Below are 27,658 nucleotides of genomic sequence, written 5' to 3'. Positions count from 1 at the left end.
CCATTTATTTATGTCTTCTTTAATTTCAGTCAGCAGCGTTTCGTAGTTTTTATTGCACAAGTCTTTCACCTCCTTGGTTAATTCCTAAGTATTTTATTTTTGATGCTATTGTAAATGGAATTGTTTTTGTAATTTCCTTTTCAGATTGTTTTTTCCTGTATAGAAATGCAAGTTTTGTTTTATTGATTTTTGTTTTTTAACTTTGTATCCTGCTACTTCACTAAATTTATTTATTAGTTCTAACAGTTATTTTGTGGAGTCTTCAGAGTTTTCTACATATAAGATCATATCATCTGCAAACAGAGACAATTTTACTTTTTTCTTTCTAACTTGGATACCTTTTATCTCTTTCTCTTGCCTAATTGCTCCAGCTAGAATTTTCAGTGCTATGTTGAATAGAAGTGGCAAAAGCGGGCATCTTTGCCTTGTTCCTGATCTTTGAGGAAAAGCTTTCAATCTTTCACCATTTTTCGCTGTGGGTTTTTCATATATGGCTTTTATTATATTGAGTTAGTTTTCTTCTAGTCCCAGTTTTTTGAGTGTTTTTATCATGAAAGGGTATTGAATTTTGTCACATGCTTTTTCTGCATCAATGAGATGATCATGTGGTTTTTTTGGATAAATTTTCTTATATTGAACCATCCTTGCATTCCAGGGATAAATCCAACTTGTTCATGATGTATAATCTTTTTAATATGCTGCTGAATTTGATTTGGCAGTATTTTGTTGAGGATTTTTGCGTCAGTGTTAGTAAGGGATATTGGTGTGTAGCTTTCTTTTCTTATAGTGCCTTTGTCTGGCTTAGGTATCAGGGTAGTGCTGGCCTCATAGAATGAGTTTAGGAAGTGTTCCCTCCTCTTCAGTTTTTTGGAAAAATTTGAGAAGAACTGGTATTAGTTCTTCTGTAAATGTTTGCTAGACTTCACCAGTGAAGTCATTGAGTCCAGGACTTTTCTTTGTCAGGAGATTTTTGATTACTGATTCAATCTTCTTACTAGTTACAGGTCTATTCAGATTTTCTATTTCTTCATAATTTAGTCTTGGTAGGTTTCGTATTTCTAGGAATTGGTCCATTTCATCTAGGTTATCCAATTTGTTGGCATACAATTGTTCATAGTAGTCTATTTTAATATTTTTTATTTCTGTAGAAACAGTAGTAATGTCCCCACTTTTCATTTTCTGATTTTAGTAATTTGAATCTTCTCTCTTTTTTTCTTAGTCCATCTACCTAAAGGTTTGTCAATTTTGTTGATAGTTTTGAATAACCAGCTTCTGGCTGTAAATTTCCCCCTTAGAACCACTTTCACTGCATCCTATAAGTTTTAGTATGTTGTGCTTTCATTTTCACTCATCTCTAAGTATTTTCTAATTCCCCTTGTGATTTCTTCTTTGATCATTTTGTTATTTAAAAATGTGTTGTTTAATTTACACAATATTGTGAATTTTCCAGTTTTCTTTCTGTTATTGATTTCTAACTTCATCCCATTGTGGTCAGAGAAGATGCTGTGTATTATATCTATTTTTAAAAATCTATTGAGACTTTTTGTGGCCTAACATGTGCTGTAGCCTGGAAAATGTCCCATGTGCACTTGAGAAGAATGTGTATGCTGTTGTTGTTGGGTAGAGTGTTCTGTATATGTCTATTAGATCTAGTTGATCTATTATGTTGTTTAAATCCTCTGTTTCTTTACTTATCTTCTGTCTGATTGTTCTATCTATTATTGTGAGTGGGATATTGAAGTCTCCATGTATTATTGTAGAACTGTCTGTTTCTCTCTTCAATTCTGTTAGTTATTGCTTCATATATTTTGTGTTTTTTTTTTTTAAGATTTTATTTATTTATTTTCCCCCCAAAGCCCCAGTAGATAGTTGTATGTCATAGCTGCACATCCTTCTAGATGCTGTATGTGGCACGCGGCCTCAGCATGGCCGGAGAAGCGGTGCGTCGGTGCGCACCCGGGATCCGAACCTGGGCCGCCAGCAGCGGAGCGCGCACTCTTAACCGCTAAGCCACGGGGCTGGCCCTGCTTCATATATTTTGATTGTCTCTCATTAGGTGTGTAAAGTTTATAATTGTTATATCTTCTTGCTGTATTAAACCTTTTATTAATATATAATGTCCTCCTTTGTCTCTTGTAACCTTTTTTGATTTAATGTCTATTTTTTTCTGATATATATTATACTGTGTCTCAGTCTCTTTGAGTTCATCTTATTTGGAGTTTGTTAAGCTTCTTGGATATTTATATTCATGTCTTTCATCAAATTTGGGAAGTTTTCAGCCATTATTTCTTCAAATATTCATTCTGCCCCTTCCTCTCTCTCTAACTCCTAGGACTTCTATGATGTGTATATTGGTCTGCTTGATGGTGTCCCACAGGTCCCTGAGGCTCTGTTCACTTCAATCTTTTTTCTTTCTGTTCCTCAGAGTCAGTAATTTCCATTGTCCTATTTTCAAGTTCACTGATTCTTTTTTCTGCCTACTCAGATCTGCCTTTGAATCCCTCTAATGATTTTTTTCATTTCAGTTATTATACTTTTCAGCTCCAGAATTTCTTCTTATTCCTTTTTAGGTTTTCTGTTTTTTAATTGATATTTTCATTTTGTTTATATTTTGTTTTCTTGACTTTCTCCACATCTTTCTTTAGTTCTTTGAGTATCTTGATAAGGACGGTTATCTTAACGTCTTTGTCTAATATATCTGTTATCAGGTCTTTTTCAGAGACGATTTCTGTTGTTTTATTTTTTTCCTTTGAATGGGGCCATACTTTCCTGTTTCTTTGTGTGCCTTGTGATTTTTTGTTGAAAATCAGACATTTGAATCTAATAATGTGGTATCTCTGGAAATCAGATTCACCCCCTTCCTTGGGGTTTGCTGTTTTTTTGTTATTGGTTCTGTTTTTTTAATTGCTGTAAACTGCCTCTGTACCTAGAGTCAGCCTGGGGTGTACCCTTAAGGTCTTTTCTGAGCCTTTCTCTTGGCGTATGTGGTCACTTTCAAATTTTTCTCATATATGCAGTTGTTTTTGAATGCCAAGTATTTAATATCTGGCTCCCAAAAGGGGAAAAAGAGAAAAATAAAGTGAGGGGGAGGGGTACTGACCCCTTAATTCCCTTGGAAGTCACTTCAGCCAGAGGAGGAAGAGCTTGTAGCGTTGGGAGGAGGTGCAACAACAGTGGCTGCCTGCCTCTTTGTACCTTTGTGATCAAAAGCAGCAATCAGCGATCAGAGCACAGATTCCCGCTATTTGTAGTAAAGGGTCCTTTTTGCCTACCCTAGCTTCCACAAGCTGTGTGTAAGCTGCTCCAGGAACAGATGCACAGCTGCCTGTCTCCTAGCTGAGGGTGAGCTAGTTGCTACTGTGCTAAGAGCTGAAATTGACCAAAATTAACCACAATTTGCTTCCAAGTCTTCCCCAAGAAATTGCAAGCCTTCATTAGATTCCAGAGTTCCAAAAGTTACACCATGCATATTCTGCCAGTGCATTGTTGTCTAGGTGCAGAGACAGATTCCTGATGCTTCCTCCTCTGCCATCTTCCTAGAATCCTCTGCAGTGCAGTTTTAATTTATGTCTCTTATTTGACTAAGGTTGCACTTCATTCCATATGTTTATATCCTATACTATCTTTTCTAGTGGGTTATTGTTTTTGTTAGAGCTCTGTATATATTTAGCTCGAGTAAGTTGCACGTATTTTTTCATATTTTGTAATTTATCTTTTGATTTTGCTTATGGTGGGTTTTGCCGTGCATAAATTTTTTATATTTATGTGTTTGTATCCAAAGTATTTTACATAGTTGTTTTAGTCAGTTGTTCAATATGTACAAAAGTATGTTCAACTTTTGGAAGAGCATATGAGAAATTGGTAACGTTGGTTGCCTTTGGGTAGCTACAGTTACCTCTCTGGGTTGTGAGGGTCTTGTTTTTCTTTTCTTTTTTCAAATCTTTAATAACCATTAGAACAAAAAGAAGAAAAGCAAACCAAAACCTGCAGCAGAAACAAGTAACAGTATCCCAGATTCCAGTAAATCGGTTTCCATTCAAGAGGAGCAGTCTGCGCCTTCCTCCGAGAAAGGTGGTATTAATGGTTACCATGTCAACGGTGCCATCAATGATACTGAGTCTGTGGACTCACTCAGTGAAGGTATGGAGACGCTTTCAATAGACGCTAGAGAATTGGAGGACCCTGAATCAGCTATGCCAGATATGCTGGACAGAACAGGTGAGTTTGTTAACAGGTCTTTGAAAAGTTGCATTCTGTTGGAAAATACAGAGGCTTCCTGGTTGAGAAAGCATCAATAAATTAAATCTAGTTAGCCCTTTACTTTTTGGTTTTTGTTACCTCTTATGTGAAAGAGTCACATTTTGTAGTTATCAAAGGCCTAGAAAAATATAATTCTTGTTCCATTGTCTCATATTTAATTTTAGTCTAAATCAGTCTTGTGGAAATCTAACTTAATAGTCCCTTAGTACTTTAGACCATAAGATGATTTTTTTTTAATTGCACACTTATTAAGGAAAATGATGATGATGAGTTGACGTTGATATTATCCTAAGACCCAACACAGTGAGGAATATATAATAATAACTCTAATCCCATGGCTTTCATGTGAGGTAGATTGTTGGTTTTTATAGTGTCACATTTGTTTTCTAGTGAAGTGTTAGTTGTAAACTCAAATATTTTATAAGCTTTTTGGTTTGTTTTATTAACTATTTTGTTGAGGGCTGGGAAGATGTTAAGAATATCTCTTTTAAAATAGTTTTTTAAATTATTTGTTTGTAAATCCAGCTCCCCTTGTTCTGTTGCTGCTGGCTTTAAAAATGTAATGCCAATTTAAGAATTATGCTGTACTTTTTAGATATTCTTTGATTGATTAGTTCGCATACACACAGAAAGACTTAGTGAAAGATATAGCACCTACACTGACCTCAAACAAACCAATGATGATGGCTTCCGTTTTTTTCTGAGCTAGCTTTCCTTTCATTTCCTTGCTCTTTGCCCTTTCTATTCCGTAAAGCTTTTAAAACTCTTCTTTTCCTGGGACAGTGTAAAACTCTTTTTTCCTCAGTATAACTTACAGAAGCTTTCAGAAGTTGGTGATGTTGACTGTCTTCACCTCCTTGTGCCCATAGCTGCAAGGAAGCTACCCAGATACAGGGAATGAGCCGACCTCTCTAGAGATGCGTTAACTCAGACTCCTCCTCTTCTTCATTCAGGATGCCACCTCAGGATAAGCCAGATGCTACTGATAGCCTTGTCCAACTGATTCTGCTCTTTGATCTATTTTGTCAGTTGATTTTGTTCACAACCTTCTAAGAGGCATAGTTTTGCCTCAGACATTTTTACCTTTTTTCCTTTGTGTGTACTTAAGACTGCTTGATTGATTTACCCATAAATTTTGCTCTAAAATACTGGCCTCTTTCTTTCACAGGATCCATGCTGGAGGATGGTGTCTCTGATTTTGAGTCCAAATCTTTGACTATGCACTCTACTCAGAATTCTCAACAAAATAGGAGTGCTGCCAAGTCTCTCTCAAGACCTACCGCTGGAGCTCAGTTTTCAAATCTGGGGATGGAAGATGTTCCACTCTCCTCCACCAACAAAAAGCTAGGTAAATCAGAGGCCTACCTTTGAGAGAAAACAAAAAATCTGTGTTTTTGGCTAAAGAGGGCAAGTTATCTCTTTGTCCCATAGATAAGGTTTCTGAAGGGCAGCAGGTAATACTTTTTCTGATTTCCAGGCAATGACTACCTAGCCCTTCCCTAACTCTACACAGTTGGAGTTAGATAGTAGTTTAGATGCTGTACAGTCTTGTTACAGTGATGGGAATCCTTTTTGTGAATGAAAGTCAAACTACTGCCAGGATGACTTTTCTGCTAACATTAACTTGTTTCTTTTATTTGCTTTACTATAACATTATTGTGCTGTTTCCTTCATTTTTATCTTCAGTTGACTCAACAGTAAAAAGCCCTGCCATCTCTGACAGGACATTTTAAAGAAATATTTTCATTACTCTTTACAACTTCATGCTCTTACTGATATCTGTCAGACTCAAGGTTTAAACAAGATTATTTTCTCTTAAGTACTTAGCATTGACTAATGGTAGTTCTTTGCTTTCTTTTTTTTTAATGATTATTCTTAACTATAGTAATCATTTAAATAATAGAGATAATAGCCCCTGTGAGTGTCATTCATCTAGGCATGGTGGTCCACTTCACTAAACAAATGAAACATAGAAATGTAAAAGACACTGGTAACCTGTAGCTCTTTATTGAATTATTTATTCCACATGAGCTAAATTTAATTAGTAAAGCTCTCCTTTTTCATCTTTCTAACATAACCCTCAGCTTGGTGCAGAAGAGCAAGTCTGAAAATATTCAGTCAAACAAAAATAAAAGCACAGGGGCCGGCCCGGTGGCGCAAGCGGTTAAGTGCGCGCGCTCCGCTGCGGCGGCCCGGGGTTCGCTGGTTCGGATCCCGGGCGCGCACCGAAGTACTGCTTGGTGGGCCATGCTGTGGCGGCGTCCCATATAAAGTGGAGGAAGATAGGCACCGATGTTAGCCCAGGGCCGTCTTCCTCAGCAAAAAAAGAGGAGGATTGGCGGATGTTAGCTCAGGGCTGATCTCCTCACAAAAAAATAAAAATAAAAATAAAAGCACAAAGCTTGAGAGCTTTTACATAGATTTTAAAAGAAATCAAGTTGAGATGAAGAAGAATTTAAATAAAAAATTGAAAATTTGTATCTTGGCACATTATAAACTTTATAGATCCATGATTGCAACCCTCAATTGTATATATAACTTTGACGTTGGTGAGTATAGAAAGGTTAATAGAACTCTTGGAAACTGGTTAAAATGTTTTGAGTAGGTAGATGTATTTCATCTTTATCTACGAGTTGGCTTACCCACATATAATGCTTTAAACTATACTACAGAGAGAGAGCTTTATCAATTTTGTAATGTCTGCATGGTGAATTATATTCTACTAAATCCTGGCATTTGGAGAGTTTTGAAAATTTGGTACCTATTCAAATAGTTATTTTTTTTAGTCTTTTTGCTCTGTGTGTTTCATTTAGTTTTGAATAGTTTCTAAAGTTGCTGTCTTCAAATTCATTAGTCATTTTTTTTTTTAGCAGCTCCTAATCTGCTAATCCCATCCAATATATTTTTCATCTCCGACATCATTTTTTTTTTCACTTCTAGAGGTTCAGTTGGGGTCTTTTAGAATATCTTCCATGTCTCTCTTTAACTTTCCTCTACCTTCTTGAACATACAAGGTATCTGATTATATTAGCTGTTTTGATGTCCTTATCTACTTGCTTCTACATCTGTGTCATTTCTGCATCTGCTTCTGTTAATTGATTTTTCTCTTCATTACGGGTCATATTTTTCTGCCTCTTTGTATGCCTAGTACTTTTTTATTGGATGCCAGATATTGTGAATTTTGCTTTGTTGATTGCTAGATATTTTTATATTTCTTTAAATACTCTCATGATTGGTTCTGGGACTGTTCCTTGGAAATAGTTTGAGGGTTGCTTTTAAGCTTTGTTAGGTAGAACTAGAGCAGCCTTTAGTCCAGAGCTAATTTGCCTCCTTACTGAGGCAGTACCCTTCCAAGTGCTCTACCTGGTGCCCCACTCTGGGTAGTGTGAACATGAAGTATTCCTGGCCTGGCTGAGCTCTAGGAATTGTTCCACTTGCTCCTTTCCAGTGGTTCTTTTCCCAGTCTCGGGTAGTCTCCTCACAGTCGTGCACTCAGATCTTCTGAAGATCTCTGTACAACTCTGCTCTTTGCATAGCTCTCTCACCTCCATATTCTGCCCTGCGAATTTTAGCCACTGTGGCCTCCCCAACTTCTCAACTGTGTCCCCTCAGTTCAGGGAGACCTCCAGGCTCAGTTTAGGATTGCTCTTCCTTGCCTTGCAGCCTGGAAACTCCGGTGGCAGTAAGTTGGGGCAATCCTAGGGCTCACTTCTTTTGTTTCTGTTTTCTCAGGGAAAAAGTACTGCCTATTGTCCATTGTCTGAAAACCATTGTTTCATATATTTTATCTGTGTGTGTGTTTAGTTGTTAAGCCAGGAGGGTAGATCCAATTCCTATTACTCCGTCTTAGCTAGGATGCTTAATTTTTTTTAAAAAATATGTGAAAACATCAGTTTTTTGTTGAGGAGGGTGGCCATTTAGGAAACATTCTTAGTCTGCATGACATTTGTTACTTTACATGCGTTAAGTGTTCAGATCCAACTTTCAAGTTACCTATGCTCCTTTTTTTTTAATTAATCCTTGGGTTTTTTTCCAAGGTTCCAATATTGAAAAATCTGTGAAAGACCTCCAGCGCTGTACAGTGTCTCTTGCACGGTATCGAGTTGTAGTTAAAGAAGAGATGGATGCTTCCATTAAGAAAATGAAACAGGCTTTTGCTGAATTGCAGAACTGGTAAGTTAAGTTGCATTTGATATCAGTAGCACAAAAAGGATCATTTATAAAGATCATCAGCCATTCACCAAGTTTTCTAATTCCTGACTCTTAACTACTCAACATAGTGGAGACTTAAAAATCCTATGATATATTTACTAAAAATCCTAAGGTATATTCTTTTGGACACAGTGTGGGAATGAGTAGCACAAAGAATCGTAATGCTCCAGAAATGGGCCTGAGGTTAATATTGTTTGGAAATGGACAAATAATTATAGAGTAGATCATGCATTCTTTCTTTATGGTCTATGTTTTAAACCAGGAACCTGTAACCAATGACATGATGTGTTTGAACACAGTTATAAAGTAGAAAAGATCTGTCTTTGCTTTCCTACCTCCTTTCATCCTTCCTAAAGCACCCCACCATAATGGTCTCTTCTGTGCCCTATTATCAATCATTGATTTGTTTTAATTTTGTGTTTTTCAAACTATGTTCTAAAGAATACTCATATCTTAAAATATATTAATATGTGTCCTGTATGAGAAATAGGGTTTGGTAGTTAAAGAGGTTTGAAAATACCTTTTTTTTTTATTTTACTACTGGACTGGACTTATCTCAATGCCTTTTCAATGCTAATGTGCATTGTGCATCACAAGAGGGAGCTGTGCCATGCTGTTTCTCAAATGTATTTGATTATAGAAACTTTTGGGGGGAGAAATGTATTTTCTAGAACACTGAAACCATTTTAACTATTAGATATTAAGGTGTTAACTGATATTTAAACCATAACTCCTTTTGGGGGGAGTGGGTATTTGTATTTTATAGGGGACTTTTTTGAAAACAGAAAAGTTCTAAGGACCAAATTAAGTAAAATGGTGGGCAGACAAGCAGCTAGGTTGACGTTTGGGGATTTAGGACTGTCCACTCCACTTATTTATAAGATTAGCCTGGATTTGAAATATCAGAGGAAGTATTCATGGATAGAGAAAAGCTGCACCACTCTCCCTCCCAACCATCCATTTTCTTGCCTGTCTGTGGACTGTTCCCTTAGGTCGTATTCGTCTGTGTCTCTGTTCACAAACTTAGTCTGGTCACTTCATGCCCCGGCAGACAAGATAGAGGGAGTGTGGGTAGACTCAGTCCTCCTGTTCTGTGGAATGAAGAGGGAGTGAATTAACGAAGATGTAGAATAAAGCTTCCAAAAAGTTGCTGACCCCTACTTTTATCATTTGCAAAGTGTAGAATGGTCCATTAAATCATCACAACCAAAAGTACTTTTAGGATAGATAATTCATCTGCTAGTCTACCCATGCTTTGTCCTGAATCCTGAGTTTCCTGTTTCAGGTTTTATAGCTAGAAACTTAATCTCATAGCTTCTGTTTTTCTTACATACATTTTTCTCCAGCCGGATTACTTGACTCAAAACTTAACATTCACATTTCCTTTTCCATATATGAGTTAATGCCACTTGCCCAGCCTAATATGCTCTCCTACATCTTTGTACTTATCTATATCCAACCAATTCTCCCAAACTCACCTTAAAATAAGCTCTAACTTCTGGAAATTTTTCCCTGGCTTATTACCATATCAGATATTGTTGGCTCATTTGAGAAAGAATAAAGAGCTTAGAGTAGGTCATCAAAACTTTGCCTTGATAAGCCTCTGGTTTCCATGACTGTTTAGCTTACTGATTACTTAGCCACAGGATCTGATTCCATCCAGAACCAGCCTGAACCAGGAAACACACTTCCGGGAGAGAGATTTGTGAGTTCCTGTTGACTTGAAACCCAGCCAGAGGGAGCCTCCTTCGATAAATGACAAATGAAATGATTTCCTGCCTGGGAACTGTGTATTTAGGATTGATTAGCAGGCGTAGCAACCAGATCAATTTAACTTGAGGAAAGAGATCACCTGCCCTTTCCTGCTGGTGTAAAGCCCTTCTCTCTGGCTGATTGGGTTTTTAAACTGCTTTATTTCATTGCCCCTTGGAATTACTACTTCAAGATATAATTGGCAGGTGAGCTAACTACATTTGGCACTGAACCAGAGCTTGGGGTTAATGTCACTTAGGAAGCCATTTTTTGTCTTGGTTATAGTATAAAGGAAAAGCAAAGAGTTCTAGCAAATTTGCGACAGTAAGATTACATTACCCCTGTCGGGGTAGTAGGAGGATTACACGGATAACTGCTTTCACTAGGAGGCCAAATGAAAGCTGACACATACCTGTGGGAGGGTAAAATCTGAGGCTTCCCAATATATAAAACCTAAAATCTGTTCTTATTGGTGATCTAGTAATAATCATCCCTAGACTCAAGTTTATTTGTTAATTAATCAAATTTGTCTGACTTACATTGTTGGAGCTATTAGTTGACTTAAGTTTAAAGCTATTAAGGAGCAGGATCTGGAGTGGGACAGGAAGCTGGAGTATAGAAACTACTTTGAACAGTTGTCATAAAATGTATTGATGAAAAATGCCAACAGGATACACACTCAGTTTGCCTTTTAAATAAAAATTTCTATTTTGTTGAAAGTTAAAAGGTACTTATTAAAGTGAGAAAACGGGTAAGAAGTTTCGTAAAGTCAATGTAAGTCTATGCTTAAGATTTTGAAATTTTTCCTAGCTGATTCCTCACTTAGAAAAATTACTTCCTTTTATTTGAACTTCTCTTTTCTTATATTAAACTACCAGTAGTCTTAACAAAGACTTTTAGATCCTTAAAGTCCATATAGAGATGCTGAAAATTTAGGAATCATTTTATGAACCAAAGCACTTTCAAAAATGTCTAAAAAAACATAGAAATAAGGGAATGGGCTAGTGTAATAATGTGTTATCAAAAATGTATATAGCTGCATAGTTTTAAATTATTCTTCAGTTTCTACGTGTTTAGTACATTGATATCTTATTTCTACTAGTACTTCCCTCCATGGTTTTCAGTGTTCCTTGATTTTAAAATTTTACTCTTTAACCATCTGTCAAAACAACTAATAACATTTGTTGAAAATTACTTTACCGTTTACCAAACATGTTCAATCATATTATCTGATTTCTTTATTCATATTTCTGTCCTGTGAAGTAGGAATTTTTAATTCTACTTTACTATTAAAAGGGATTTGAGTCTTAGGTTAAGCGATTTACCTAACATGACATGATAAGTTGCAGACTCAATATTTGAATCTGTGTGTTCTGACTCCCAATAACCTATGATCTTCATCCCATCTATCACGGTGGCTCACTTCCCCACTAAAGCTTGAGAAGAAGGCTAGAGACTCTTGGTACATGTCATATATATTATTTCCTCCTCAGCTTAAAGGCTATGTAACAAAGAAACCCCACTGTAGAAGAGTTTAAGGATTAAGGAATTTAGTCATTATGGAACAGGGTTAGAATGAGGAGGGCCAGGATTTTGACTGAGCCTATGAAAGCCTTTATAAGTATTTTTTTATTTCAATAAAATAAAACTATAAGAAGGAATATTCCATCCAAATATTCAATGTTCTGTTGATTTTGTAACTCAGAAGGTCCTAAATCACTCTTCGTAAGTCACAACTTGGAGTGACTTGTGATTCAGATATTCCTCAGGTCAGATCTTAGTTGTGGGAAGGGTGTGAAGATTAAGGGAAAGGTTACTATGGAGTGGGGTCAATTAGCAAAGATTTCTTGGAGGATATGAATCCATTATCAAGCCTTGAAAGAAGCATGGAATTTACACTGGGAATGGGGATGGAATACTGCATTTAGGAGATGTGAGATAAGCATAGGGAGAGAAAGGAGAGGTCAGGATTCTGCACAGTGTAGCTGAGGCTAAGGGACAGTAGTTGAAAGTAGTGAGGGATGAAGTCAGAGACTGGGGTAGAATGCGAGCATTTGATGAAGGAATCTGAATTTTTTTTTTCTTTTTTTAAAGTTTCCATTATTTCCTCTTATTTTTTTACTGTAGTTCCCAAAATTATAACAGTTTTTTAAAAATCAAAATGTCATATAACTCTACCATCTTAACACATAATTAATTTCTTTTTTTCCATGTTCCCTTGTGTCCTTTTTTCCTATATGTATGCATAATCTTACTAGTTGTAATCCTAGTGAGAGTGTAATTTTGTAATGTATTCTTTTCACTTAAAGTTATCTTTGATTCACCTCTATATAACTGCCTCCTCTGTTTTAGTGTGTGTATTTGTTTACTTAAGAATTTCTAGACAATGGATCTAGAATGTATACTGATTTGCCACAGTTACTATGAGGGCATTTTACTAAGTGGCTATTTTACTGAAACTAAGAAATCAAGATGAGTACAGAAATTTAGAATAATAATTGCTGCTGCCATTTATTGAGCTATTATTATATGTCAGAAGCTTTTATGCACAGTATCTTTAATTTATAGAACAATATCACTTGTAGTATTATACTCATTTTATCGATGAGAAAAAAGATGGGCATAGAAAAAAATAATTTGCCCAAAATTAAGTGATACTTTTCCCCTATACCATACTTCCTTTTTCTGTGTCTTACCAGAGATCTCTGATTGCCTTTATTCTTCAATCTTTGCCTTCATAGTCCACACATATCTCCATTTAGACATTGCTATCATAATTCCAGAGAGAGGACTCAAAATAACAAATCACAGTTTCAAATGAGGATCTAGTTGCCGCTCACTATGTGGCTTAACACTCCAACCATTTTTCCTTACCAACTGGAAACTTGAACAGTAAACTCCCTGGTAATCTGGATTGCTTCTGATTCTTTTTTCCTAAACATATTGTAAAATATCAAGTCAAATGGTCGCTAGCATTACTTTAGAATTGAGATGCTTTAACCACTGGAAAAGAACAGAAAGAAAGGTCTGTTGAGGGCCTGTCCCACAAGACCAACTTATATTCACATTCTAACTTCTTAAAAGCTATTTCAGACTCTTAAGATAAGAAATCACATGTCCACATGCTTTGTAAAGGACTCTTGACAAAGAGGAACCCATCAAAATTTTTCATAAGATCCAAATTTGATGTAATAAGCTAGTTCTTTCAATTCATTTTACCCCAATTTTTCAGCTCAATATGATGACCTGGCTGCCTAACTGATGTTTTTTGTTTTTGTTTTGAGCCCAGATGTGTGTCCCATACTCCAGTAAGGCCAGTGCCGTGAGTGTGGAGTTTTACAAAACACACGAAGCGTCGTCAATTCTCTGCTAAAAAAAACTATTGACAATTTCCTTTTTTGGTTGTTATGTATGGGAAGAGGGAGGTGTCTTCAGAGAAATAAAGGTGTTTGCATTGGCTTTGCTTGGATTTCTGCTTTGATTGGCTAGTGGAATTAGAATAAATAGGTTTTAAGTTTTCAGCAAATCAAGTACAAATGTTTTCTAAGAACATTATTGAATGGTTTAGAGTATTATTCCTTGAAATAATTGGCTGTGGAATTGCCAGAGTGGTGTTTCCATTATAACATTGTTTTCTAGTGCAACAACCATGAACAAATGATAGTTAACAATTTTTTTGGTACCAAGGAATTACTGAAGGCAACAGCTAGAATCAGTAAGCTATGTGTATTAATTAAAGGGCTTTCTTCAAATGATGGATACATAATATATCTTAGAGATGCTAATGCTACAGGAACAACTATTATGAGCGAATAAATTAGACAAAACCTTTAGAATAAGTAATGTGAAGCATTCACATGAGCAAATGTGAAGATGGTAAAAGGTCTTGGTAAGGAGGGGAGGAAATACAGAACATTCAGACATTTACCAGTCTTTTTCCTTAGTAACAGCGACAAGTTATCTAAAACCATTTTCATGATTGAAGAAATGATATGGAAATTCTCTGTACTGTATAAGGCCCAGACTTAATAAGACCTAGTGTCTTTCTAAACAGAGTCCCAGCAGTATTTAGCTGAATTTCATTAGCAGTTTCAGAATCCAGCGTATCAGATGCTTATTATGGTGTCTTTCCATTCAGGAAAGCCTTGAGAGAACAGTTGCAAGCTTAGCAACCCCCTGTATTGGAGTGAGCAAGGTAACAGAAAGTCTGACAGTCTGAATGAGCCTTTCATCCTTCTCTGAGAGGACTCATTGCCTGCAGTTACGGCATCTAAAAACTACCACAGGTACTTTTGAATCTCGTGGCCACAGATCTGTACCGGGACCACCGTTTAGATTAGGAACAGATGGAAAACTTTAGCTTAAGCTTCTTCATTGTTAGAAAGTCATATTACAGTAAATTATTGTTTTTAATTGTAAAAAATGCCTCTACTATTTATCTTAATGCTTAGCCTTCTTTCCACTTTTGAACTCTTCCCACCTTCCCTATTTATTTTGTGATGCAAATATTTCCCCAACTTTTTATTATGAAAACTTTAAAAAATACAGAAAAGTTGAAAGGATAGTACATGATCACTTATTTGCTCTGTGTGTATGGCAGGGAGTGGGGGGCTGAAAGTGGAACCATGTGGAAGTTGCGGACATCGTGACACATCACCCTTAAATGATTTACATTAATGACCTAAAAATACAGTCATTCTTCTACACAACTATAATACGTTATGTGATGTACTTTTAATAAAGTTATTATTATATCATCTTGTGTTGGTCTCAGCCTATTGATAGTGATGCTACCAGGTAGGAATGCCTGGCAACACTCACCTGGGCCCCGTACTACTTGTGGTGAGCCCCTACTGTGTTGTGGCTGGACCAGCCCCTGTGGTTCCTACAATTCTAAGACGCACCTCAGCAACCATCATCAGGGAACTTTGAAAAAAACAAAGTTATTACTGACAGGTCCAGGAGGGTACACAGCACGCCTGGGGTCACACAGCAAGATTTGCTTAAGGAGTGTGCAGACCTAGGTTCTGTTTTTATCACATTCAAGGGTGGAGTGCCTAGGGTTTCACGGGTTCACTCTTTATTGGTGACTTTAAAACATAAGAGCAACGATTAAAGTGAGAAGGGTAAAGTAGGGTCACTGGAGCCATCAGTTATCTAGGTCACCGGGGCTTTCTAAAAAGGAAACTTCCTGGATAGGGCAGCCTGGCTCTTTACCTAGTTGTGTAGCTGGCAGTCTGTTTATTCAAGGTGAATGTCTTTGAAATGGATGTCTCGGCTATCAAGAGCTTAATGTCAAGCACTTACATTACAATCAAAAAAGCTGATTGTCAAGCACTTGAACAACATATATTTTAACATTTGTTCATTTTTGTATTTTAAAGACTTGTGAAAAATTTAACGTAAAATTGCAAATATTCATCAAGCTTTTCTCTGAGAAAATATTGCAACAGCCTCAGTTAATCAATAGATTCCTCTGTTTAATGCTTGGCTAACATCGCAGGACCTTTCAATAGATGTTATCAATAGATAGCAACATGATAAACAACAAAAAAAAGAAATGAAAGTGCTTACTGCTTCTCAGTGTTTTTTGGCATGAAAATGTAAACTATTTTTTCTTAATGGAGTGGTCGAATGGTTGTCCATGCACTGCCCTGTGAATTTCCTTTTCCTTTTTTTAATTAATTAAGTAATTAATTTTTTTCCCCCAAAGCCCCAGTAGATAGTTGTATGTCTAGCTGCACATCTTTCTAGTTGCTGCATGTGGGATGCGGCCCCAGCATGGCCAGAGAAGCGTGCGTTGGTGCGCGCCAGGGATCCGAACCCGGGCGGCCAGCAGCGGAGCGCAGGCACTTAACCGCTAAGCCACAGGGCCGGCCCATGCCTATGAATTTCTTATGATCACCAATGAGTTGATCAAGAAACAAAGTTAATTTAAATGGATGCTAGTCACTCTCACAGGAAAAAAAAAGTACCCTCGCACTGTACTAGCTCATACTGCCATAAAACAGTCTGGTTGTGATGGCGCAGAACTTTTTTTCCTTGCTAACAGTGTCATGTGACATTCTACCTTTTCATAATAAAGATTGTAAGCTGCAGAAAGCTTACGAGTTTGCTGAAACTTTTTAATAAGTATTTTACAAGCTTTGTCAGAGACACATTTGTCATCTGGTGGACACAGTCTACATCTTAAGGTGATACAGCAGCAGGAGAGAGAGGTAATGTCAGGCTCCAGGCTGGCAGCTCCCATCTCAGTCGTGCTTTTGTTTTGCCTTTTAGGTGTTCCACATGCTGCTAGAGTTCTTGGAGCAAAATATTGCCAAGGTTTGGGAAATGCTTTCTTAGCAAAGTATTGCTACCCAACAATAGTTGTATCTTCTCTCTAGTCTGGTGCTTTTGGATTAATATGTCAACCAAATTTGTTTTGTTAAAAGTCTATTTATTAACATCATGCATAATGATTATCAAGCCTGTGTTCTCTGGCACTCCACTATAAAGGATTTTGCTCCTTGAGGAAATGACCCTGCCTTATACTTTTTTTGTATATCTCACACTGCAGTCTCCATATTAACTACTTTGTGCTAACATAACTACATGTTGACCTAAATTGAATTAGTATAATGTGTGTGTATATGTATGTATGTGTGTGTGTGTATATATATATATATATACACATATATATATATATGATTGGTTTTACAACCAGAAATAAGGGTAGAACTTTTATTAACCCTGTAATTATATTCCCATTCAAAAGGAGAAATTAGAATGAATTCCAAATTTGAAGAGAATTGGAACATTTCATGTTCGTGCAGGTATTAAAATTTTAGATTTTTTTTGCCACTACTAAGCAAAACTGATATGGTAAGGAAAATTATTTGTCTCCAGAGGTTGAATACTAGGGCAACCTACTATCTCTTTATACATTGAAGATGGTGGGCTCTTTTACAAGGGCATGGAAAAGCTTTATGTGCCTACAAACCATGTTCATTTACAGTGGAAAAAATTCTTATTGCCCATTTAATGTTCTTTTTCTGTAAAAAGCCTACCAGAAACCTGTGATTCTATCTTTTCGGGATTACTATTAAATGTTTACCTGAAACCAGCACAATGTATGTCTTTTGACTACTCTGCATTCTAAAGACTAAAGTGCCAGTGGACTTGGTGCAACTGTGTTCAAGTGTTAAGGATCTAGAAATCCTAATCATGGATAAATTTACCCTGCCCTAGCAGAGGTATTGCCTGGTAAATTCATTAGAAGCAAAGCTGTCCAGTTTTATAGACTAAAATATAAAATAAAAAATATGTGAGCACCTATGTGGAAATACTTCATTTTCCCAAGGACTTTTCCTTTTGGCACAACTTAGTAAGAAACATATTTTTGCAGCTTGCTACTGCCATCTACTGGTTCTCAGCTCTTGGACTAATATAGAGAAATAAAAGGGAATTAGGTCTATTTAATTTATTGGAATCCTTAAAATATTCTTTGCTGTGGGTGAGACATCAGAATTTTCATGTGGTCCATACAGTGATTACTTTGTAGTATGCGTTTAGTGAACAAACTCTTTAAGTCTTTCTCTGCTGTTAATGTGCTATTTCTCTATTTGAGTTTCTGATCAAACCTTTTTTCCTTTTGTCATCCCTTTCTAGTTTAATGGATCGAGAAGTTGCATTGCTTGCCGAAATGGACAAAGTGAAAGCTGAAGCAAGTAAGAATGATCTTTAATTAAAGCTATTACCAGTTAGTAGGTACCTGTCTCTCAACCCCCTTAGCAAAAGCTCAATATAAATGCTACAATAAGAGTTTATATATTTAGTTAAACAATCTTGAGCAGTTGTACTTTACTAGCATATGAATCCTTTCAGGCAAAACAACTTTACAAGAGCCTGTTTTTTAAATATTTCCAAATTTTAATATTTTGAATGTAGAGTTCAATGTCTAAGAGACTGTATCGTGGTATCTGCCACCACAGCATCAACTTAGGAGAATGCATCCTGCAGTGCCTGGGTTCTGTTTTATTTTGTTTTCTCCTCCAGTGATTGAAGAATTCCATTGGGTTTTTTCCTACTTGGAAAAAATCCTTTGGCATAATCAGAGGCAACATCACCAGGTTGCCTACAATTTGGTGTAAACATTCCTGTCATTACCTATCTCAGAACTTACTTTGTTTTCTCGGTTTGTAGAACAGTCTTTACGCAGTGTCTGTTTTCATTGAGTAGGGGAAGCCAGTGAATTGAGGGTTCAGGATACCATGACTAGGCTTCCTTGAAAGCTTACTAAAATAGATTCTGGAGGAATAGAGTCTAACTTAGGTAATTTGTGGGGTTTTGTACAGAAGAACCAGATATCTGTTTTTTGTGTTTCTGTTAAGGGTTAGGTTGAAGATTTGCAGCTCTATGAAAAGAAGGGAATGTCAGCTGCAACTTGTGCAGCTGCATTGATTTGGGGCTTTTCAGCAGCAGGCCTTGCCTTCGTGCAGTGAATGCCAGATTTGTAATTAGGAAGGTTGTTTCTTTTAACCTGCTCTCAAACTGGTAAGAGTGGAAATAGGTTGAGATGATGAGTCACAATTAAATCATTTGTGTCTATGGTCATGGGCCAGCAGAGGCAGCTTTGAAGCACTGATCCATTTTAACCTGAAATGTTGCATACATAGCAGAGATGCTATCCACTGTTTGGATACAGGTGAGATTTCATTTAAATTGGTATATCCTGAAATTTATAAATGTGACCGTTTCAGTCCATTCATGTACCTCTGTGTTCTCTTTTTGAAGATGAAGGTTCAGATAAAATCTCTGGGGAGGGGACCACAAAGTCAGAAGTAGCAGGGACACTTTTACTTTTCTTTTTTACCCATTTATTTCTAGATGAATTTTTTTACCATGTGTGCATATTTGTTTTAATTTATATGCTTGTTAAAAAAAATTTTTTTTGAAGGAGAAAGAGAAATGACAAATGATTTATGAATCTTTATGATTCATAAAGAGCGTTTACCATTTAACAGCCTTCAGAGTCCCTCAAGAAGGTAGAAACTGGACCTTTGGTATTTTCATTTTCTAGATGGGTGGGCAGCTAAGCCTTTGGCAGTCCAAATATGTACAGCAAGGCCTGTACTTCCAGTTCTTCTGTATCTTATTTAGCAAAACATAAAAGTCATACTCCCTTTTCTTCTACAGTGGAAATTTTGCTCAGCCGACAAAAGAAAGCCGAACTTCTAAAGAAGATGACCGATGTGGCTGTTCGAATGTCAGAGGAGCAATTGGTTGAGCTCAGAGCTGATATCAAGGTAACACTTCCTTCTCCTTTCTGCCTTTCTTCTTACCCTCGGGGAGTAAAGTAGCAAATCTCCATAATTCATGGCCATATCTAATATATTGAACTCATGATCTTCCCTTCCCAGACCTGGCCCTCTTCCAGGCTCCCTTTCTCTGTAAGTGGTACTGTCATCTATCCAGTTGTCCAAGCTGAAAACCTTAGGAAATTTATCCTTTTCCCACATTAAATCTATCAGCAGACCCTGTCTATCTGACCTTCTACTAAATCTCACATCTGACCTTTTCTCTTCATCTCTGCCACCACCATCATGATCAAGCTACTATTATCTCTTGCGTGAACTTCTGTAATGATAGCCTCTTGACTGAGTCCACCCATTCATTTTGCTACTGCCTCACCCTCCCCACCCTCCATACCTGTTCCTTACACTACAGTAACCTGCTTCAAACTTTCCATTGCTTTTAGGGTAAAGACTTTAATCCTTAACATAGCTTGTAGGGCTCTGGATGGTCTGGCTCTGCTACCATCCTCATTTCACACCATACCCACCTTGTTCTCTATATTTCAGCCATATTAGCTTTTCCTTTCCACAGATATATCCTGTTCCCTCCTGCTAGAGGGCTACTGCACATGCTTTTCCATCTGTCCAAAACACTCTTCCCCCACCCCACTCCCAGCACACAAATCACTCATGACCTACCCATCCTTCCTGACTTTCTTGTCATATCCCCCTATTTTGTGCCTTCATAACTCAGTTACAATTTTTTGTGCATTTGATTAATCTGTCTTCCCCACTAGATTGTGAATTTTACAGTGGCAGGAACTGCTGTGTCTCCAGTGCCCGGCACAATGCCTTGGCACATAGTAGGTGTTCAGTAAATATTTAAATAGTTGGTTGGTTGATTCTGATTTCAAAAGAGAAAAAACGAGCAATTTCAGGTGTTGATTATATGGTAATCTATTTATAAAGATTACTTGGGTTTAACACGCATACATTTTAAATTCTTATTTAAAGAACAGCATTTCTGAGACTAAGCATGGGACCCTGAGAGAGGTTGGGATATTCATGGGTGGTTATAGACACTGGCATTCTGAGTAATGGTTTACAAACTATGAGCTATGTGAGCAAGGGGAGTTGGCCTTCCCTATTCCTGAGTCCTTGACCTCCGCTCTTTCTGACACGTGAGGTTTATTGCCATAGTTAAGAGGAACACTTGCTGGGGAGGCTATATAACAGCCTCTCTAAAATGCAAGCATCGATGGAGGAAGACTATCTGAGACCTCACAGGTATCTTTGTTACCATTCGAACCTGGTCTTTCACACACACAGTCATGTTATATTCTCTCCCTCTTTCCCCTTGGACTCTATTAGGGGGAAATAGAGAAACAATGCAAATTTTAAATAACCATTTTCTGATTAACTGAAACTATGTCACTAAATTTTTTAGAGAGTCTTCCTCACATTAATGCCAGTCAGTCTCATTCAACTATCTGGGAGAAGCCGGAAACCCCTTTGGAATTAGATGAGAATTCTGGCTCTCACAGGCTTCATCTGTTCCCCTTCCCACGTGATTGAAAAGCTGCTAGATATATTTCTGCAGGCTGACTAAGGATCTGTTTCTCTCCACGTTTTCAGTGTACTGAAGTGGGTGCTGTGCAATTTAAATGTCTTATTTCCAGATCATTTTATTTCCGTCATTCCTGTTATGTCTTTGGCTCAACAAACCCTAGAATTTGTTTCAGAATTAATCTCAGACTGATATTACATGGCTGAACGCCTTGTTACAGAGGTTTGTGTGCTTTCCTAAGCCACAATATACTCTGAAGCTTTAGAACTTGAAGGCCCAAAGGTCATTGTATTTCTCCTCTCCCTTTTACTCTTTCTAGATGCATCCCAAGGATTCTGATGCATTTATTTCTACCCCTTGAAAATCCAGAGTGGAATTGGACCACCCCCAGTTAGAGGACCGCTCTGAGGAGTTCAGTTCTTCTAAATTATGTCTAGGCCATTAACTTTTCTTTTTCATCTCAAAAAATGATTTCAGGCTACCTTAGAAATTGTTTCTTGAAATAGACCCCCAGAAGCACTTGACTTTACTCCTGCCATGTTTCTTTCTAGTCCCACCATTTCTATGGTACAGTTAGTTTTTGACCCAAGGAGTTGGTTACTTCTCAGCTCAGTCTGCTTAAAAGGATTAAATTACTTGCAGCATAAACTCTTCTCATTTGCAAAGTTGACTTTTCACATGAATGATTTTCCATCTCAAGAAATTGTTCCTATTTCAAGGACTAACAAATCCTACTTTATAAAGAGACAAAGTGGGTTTCCTAAGGAAGTTCCTATTAAAGAACACCAAACCATCTATTTAAATGGAATCATTGTTGTAACTTATGAGCGTTTTTGCTGCCTCTGCTTCTGTCTAAAATGGAACCATGTGGAGAGTAGCCAACAGTGGAAAGATAGCCCTCTACTATACATTTGTTCTCCTTTCTCTGCAGTTTCTCTTGATCGTACCTCATGGGCTTTGACCATTGTGTAGCATTTTAGGAAGCTCCCAAATAGACTTATCTTTGGGATCTTAAGAAAATCACTGGATTTCATCAGCCACCCAGCATTGGTAATATGATGGCCATTTAGTAAACTTTAAAGCAGGAAAGAGAAGACAATTGAAAATACTTGTGTTTCATCTGTACGTAGCAAGCTATAGATTCCACGTGTGCTGTTTGTCTCACTTGGAGGCTTCTCTCTGCTCTTTCTCCAGCACTTTGTTAGTGAACGTAAGTATGATGAGGATCTGGGACGAGTAGCCCGGTTCACCTGTGATGTAGAGACCCTAAAGAAGAACATTGATTCATTTGGACAAGGTGAGATGGTGAGAGATTCTGGGTGCTAGAGATGGTGCTGAGAAGACCACCCTCTACGGATTAGAGACTGAAGTGCCCATTGGCTTCTCTACTGAGTCTTCTTTAGTGCCCCTGGGGTTTTTGTTTGTTTGCTTGTTTTAAAGACAAGTTACTCTGAGATACTTAAGAAGTCAGTGGATGCAGATGCCAGACCAAGTTTGAATCCTTGCTTCCACACTAACCCCTTAGAACCTCATTTTACTCCTCTCTAAAATGGAGATAAGGATACCTGCCTTGCCGGGCACACAATAGGTACTTACAAAACAGCTTTAAGGGGGGGAGGGGGAGGGAGGCCTCTGAGGTAGGAGTTTGTAGTGACATGTCAGTCAAACCCCGAGCTCAGCTCCTTTGTCCTTTCAATCTCAGTATAAAAGTGAAATGTTGGACCTAGGGCAGTGATTGTGAACTCAACATTAGTCCAGGCTTAAAGCCAGAGAAAAAGCTAGGGAGTAGTTTTAAACCGTTAAATTCTGACAAAATTTGAATTGAAAATATTAATCTTTTTCAGCTAGATTGGTATTTTGAATTTGGATTACCCTTGCAGAAAGACCCTGGGGAAGATACATGTTTGTTGTCAAGACTAGTTCTGTTCATAGTTAACTAATCTTGATTATTTTTACCTTGCATCATTCAAATTTTTAAAAAAGGAGTTAGCTTTTTATTTACCTTTTTCTTTCTTTGCAAAGTCTATACTTTAGAATGTTCCTTGCATAGGAAACTGAACATATGGCCCATACTATTGTTCCTAGGCTTAGTCAGCTGCTAGAGGCATAGCCAGGAGTTGAGGTAGTAGGAAATGCCAAGAAGTCATTAGTTGGTGGAGGGTATGGGTCATTCTGATCTTAAACTATTCTCCTGTCTCTGAGAGTTCCTTTACAAAATGGTGGGGATTTGGAGGGTGTGGAGGAAGAAGCAGAAGGGAGATTTTCCTTCCTGTTACCTATTTTATAAGCTTTTCTGTACAACTACTGAGTAGACAGTTCTTTATCTTAAATTGCTCATTGTGAAATGGAGAAATAAGGAAAAATTTATCCATCATGTTCTTCCATCTTATGACCGCATATTTCTCATATTTCTGTTGCAGTGTCCCATCCAAAAAACAGCTATTCAACCAGACCTCGATGTAGCTCAGTTACATCTGTGTCCTTGAGTAGCCCGTGTGATGCCTCTGCTGCTTCCTCTTCCACCTGTGCCTCTGCTCCCAGCCTTATAAGTGCTAACAAGAAGAACTCAGCACCAGGAGAGACTCCTGCAGCCACAGCAAACTCCAGTGGCCGGCCCTACCAGCCTCATCGAGAGGTAAGCTGGCTTCCACACTGAGCAAGTTAGAAAGAAAGCTACCAGGTTGTCACAGTTTAAATGCTGACAGCTCGATACATTACCTTCCTCTCTTTATTCCCATTCTACACCTATTTTGAATCCCTCCAGCCCCAGTTGGTTCCAGAGAAAGCATTTGGTATATATGTTCCAAACTACCAGCCAGTTTAGATTTCCTGTTGCCAAGACTGCTGACTTGCCGATGTTGGCAGTGATCCTAGCTGTCGTAGGTAGTATTGCCTGGTAATTAGTCACACTGGGAGTCGTGCACCCATCTCGAGGTAGACAAGCACCACGGTGGCAGGTTCACCAGAGTGCATCCGAAGCAGCAACTCTCTAGAAGCACAGTGTAGAATATTCTATCAGGGAGAGAAGTGAACCTGCTGGGGTGGGGAGCTAACACTAGAAAGTCAAAGCATAATCCATAGTCTCTTTTCCTTGGTTTGAGGAGGATCCACAAGAGCAATCCAAGGCAATGCTGTCAGTAATTCTTCAGAACTGGTATTACATTGGAATTGGAGGACAAAAATAAAATCCCATGCCATAAGCTTTCTGGGTTGTAATGTGAAAGATATACTAAATGTCACAGCAGCATGATTTAATCTGTGGTTCATGATATATAGCTAAGCAGATTATAATGATGCTTATTTAATTATTCCAAATGTTCATTATCTGTTCAAATGGCTTATGATCTGCCAAGTTCAAACATGTGATAAGATACTTGCCCAATTGAGGGCTTGTAACAACCCAAAGAATGTTCTTTCTTCCTTCTTAGCTTTCTTCTTGTGCCCAGCTAAAGAAAAGTGAACTCCTCTTCAGTGGAGAAGAGCCTAGGGGTGAAAGGCGGGGAAAAATAGTGCAAGACTGATTAATTCTGATGTAGTGGCTGGGTTGGATTGGCTGACAGAATTCTGTGAGTCTGAGAGAGAACCGAGTCCCGAGCATGGGATACCTCAATTATGCTTTCAGATTACTCCTATAAACTGAACTGGGACAAACGGGGTACGATAATGCCAGAGTGCTTTGAACATTGTATTCTTTTATCCTTAGGTATTGCCGGGGAACAGACGAGGAGGACAAGGCTACAGGCCACAAGGCCAAAAGTCCAATGACCACATGAACCAAGGGCGACATGACAGTGTGGGGCGTCACAGAAATAGCTCATGGTACTCATCTGGTTCCAGGTATCAGGGTGCGCCAGCCCAGGCACCAGGAAACACAGTGAACGAGGCCAGGCGCACTCTGCAGGGACCAGTGGAACTGGAGCCAGCATGGAGCCCAGCCCACCCAAGCCCTCGTTCAAAAAAGGGGCTCCCCCAGCGCAAACCCAGAACCTCTCAGCCTGAAGCCGTGAATTCGTGAGGGAAATTCCAGTTGGCCTCTCTCCTCTGTCTCACACAATTCAACTTGGTAACTGGACTTTAGGAAACTTATAGTTGGATTTATTAACAAAAAGAAGTTTACACATATCACTTTGTACGCCATTCTAAATATTTTTGGTTTCTTCTCTTCTCATTTCCTCTTTACCATTTTTGGAGGGGAAGCTGTTTTCTTCCTTGACCTTTCCCAATGATATGGATTGATTCTGATTGGTCATTTCCACCAGGAATCATAGGCAACCATTGCCAGGTTTCTCAAGGGTAAGTGATGTTCTGCCCAGTGCACCAGGCCTTTCAGTTGTCCGAAGAGGCCTTCCTCAGCAACCCCATACTGTTCAGGCTCTCAGGAGGAGATGGATCAGACTGTTGCCTTTCCAGTCTAAGCAGAAGCCGCACACGCCTGTCAGGTTCCCTCGAAACAACAGTTTAACCAGAAGAGGCAATGAGGGGATTGCGTGCAGCTCTGAATTAGCCAGAGAAGAGGAAATTTAATTGGTCAAAAGGAAAGAACACTAGGAAACAATCTGCCTCTGCTCCCAGAACGTGCCTGAGATTGACACTCAGATCAGGGTTTCAGTCTCCTGCTTGGCACCGTTGCTTAACCTGCAGTTTCTTCAAAATATCCAAAGCCTTGTTTCCTGTTACCTTAGACTGCACACCAGTCTAGGGAAGTCTATGGGAAAGTAGCATTTAATTAAAGGGAAAAAAAATATTTTTGTTTCAATGTTTGAAGATTTTTGTTGTTATTGTTGTTCTCCCTCTTTCCTGAATCCTATTCTGATCCTCAACCAAATTTATAGCAATATAATTAGTGTTAATCTAAGGTGTTACCCATCCAAAAATTGCTGCAGTTAATATTTATAGTTGAATAAATAAAAACAGCTGCATCAATGTTCCCACATTTGTTTCACAGCAGCGGGTGGCTTCATTTCACTCTATGTTTTTCTTTGGGTCTCAGGGGTAGAAGTGACTGGGACAGCTTGTTCAGGGCTTAAATGAAGGTGTCTGATTCCTAAGTCATTTGTCCACCGCCTAGCTTCAGACCCAAATTAAAATGTGAAAGCCAGGATGAGCAAATGCAGATGTTCCTGTGGGAAAGGATTTGTAGGATAGGGAATGGTGACTTTCCAAAGGAGAGCTTACCAGTTTAGAAAAAACCACAGCTGCCAGCAGCTCTCCCAGCAACCAGGGGGTATATTGGCACCGCTCCCCTCTGTGCGGTCCCTTGGCAGGAGTGGTGAATGTAACAGGATAATTGAGCTCCTGCACGTAGCAGGTGGCCTTGGTGCCAGACCCCTACACCCGCACCCACCAACAGCATCTATGATTTAATAACAGCCGAGTTTTCTCTTTCTCTGAAGCCCAGACTGTAAGTGGCAGTGGTGCAGAACTTAGCTGCCTCAGGGCTTCCCCTGGCTCTTGGGCTGAAGCTGAGCTGCCAGGGTTCAGGTTGGTTGAACAGATTGACAGCTAGTGAGTGTGTGTGTGTCTTTCAGTAACGAAAACAGTCAGGGAGTGCTGGGAAGCCATTTTCTAAGGGGCTGATCACCTCATTTTTGGGAATTTGTCCAACTACACGTGTCATCAGCCTGCTGGGTGTCAGGAAAAAGCCCTGCTTCTCTGATTAATTGCTTACCTGTACTTCATAGGAAATTCAGAGATTGAAGCGACCTCGGAGGATTAGAAGTCTATCCCTGTGTCCAGGCAAGACCGTATTTACCTGCCCAGACAGATGGGAAGCCACTCGTTTGTCAAAACAGCCTTGAAGTTGAAATTAAAATCTCCTTATAGAAAAATATTTGAAGATTTTTTTTCTATGACCATAAAAAGGTTGAAAATTAGGAATCTTTTTTCTACATTTTGTTTTTAATTACAAAAGTAGTATTTAAAACATCAAATAATACAAAAATATAAAAGGAAAAAGTTAAAGTTTCTGCCTTCCCGTTCTATTCCTCAGGGGTAATAACTGTTAATAGTTTGGCATATATCCTCATAGACCTTTTTCAAAGCATTTATGTGCATATACAAATGGATACATAGGTTTTTAATTTTTTGTTTTGTTTTTATAAAAAGATCATTCTGGCCCGGCCCGGTGGCGAAGTGGTTAAGTGCACGTGCTCCGCTTCGGTGGCCCGGGGTTCGCAGGTTCGGATCCCAGGTGCGCACCGACACACTGCTTGTCAAACCATGCTGTGGCGGCGTCCCATACAAAGTAGAGGAAGATGGGCACAGATGTTAGCCCAGGGCCAATCTTCTTCAGCAAAAAGAGGAGGATTGGCATCAGATGTTAGCTCAGGGCTAATCTTCCTCACAAAAAAAAATAATAAATAAAAAATTAAAAGATCATACTATATGCATTCTACAATTCTTTTTTTAAAATCATATGATGAACATAATTCATTTAGGATCTCATGTTGTAGGTATTCTTCTAAATTTGCCAATTTGACTTTCTTCAGTGAAGAGAAGTTAGGTTTATCTTAAGTGTGAATTGTGCAGCCCATTCCTTGCTCCCCATCGTAGCTCTGGGCTTCCCAAGAGAGGGGAAGCGCCGAGCCCTGGG

At 38.4% G+C, this 27,658-nt stretch overlaps 1 protein-coding gene across 1 annotated transcript in view; it reads left to right on the top strand.

Annotated features, from left to right (window-relative positions):
- SPATS2 (spermatogenesis associated serine rich 2) overlaps positions 1–25,994 on the top strand; it is a 127,841-nt gene extending 101,847 nt beyond the window's left edge. The window contains 10 exon segments of the mRNA XM_058558333.1: positions 3,957–4,218; positions 5,429–5,608; positions 8,298–8,433; positions 17,875–17,933; positions 19,402–19,511; positions 22,261–22,363; positions 23,487–23,701; positions 24,770–24,938; positions 24,941–25,020; positions 25,022–25,994. Of these exon segments, the coding sequence (XP_058414316.1) occupies positions 3,957–4,218; positions 5,429–5,608; positions 8,298–8,433; positions 17,875–17,933; positions 19,402–19,511; positions 22,261–22,363; positions 23,487–23,701; positions 24,770–24,938; positions 24,941–25,020; positions 25,022–25,081 (1,374 nt within the window). The 3' untranslated portion in view covers positions 25,082–25,994.
- Positions 25,995–27,658: the final 1,664 nt, after the last annotated feature.

This window comes from Diceros bicornis, chromosome 17, assembly GCF_020826845.1.
Source record: "Diceros bicornis minor isolate mBicDic1 chromosome 17, mDicBic1.mat.cur, whole genome shotgun sequence".
NCBI classification, from domain to species: Eukaryota; Metazoa; Chordata; class Mammalia; order Perissodactyla; family Rhinocerotidae; genus Diceros; species Diceros bicornis.
This window is presented reverse-complemented; position numbering and strand designations above follow the sequence as displayed.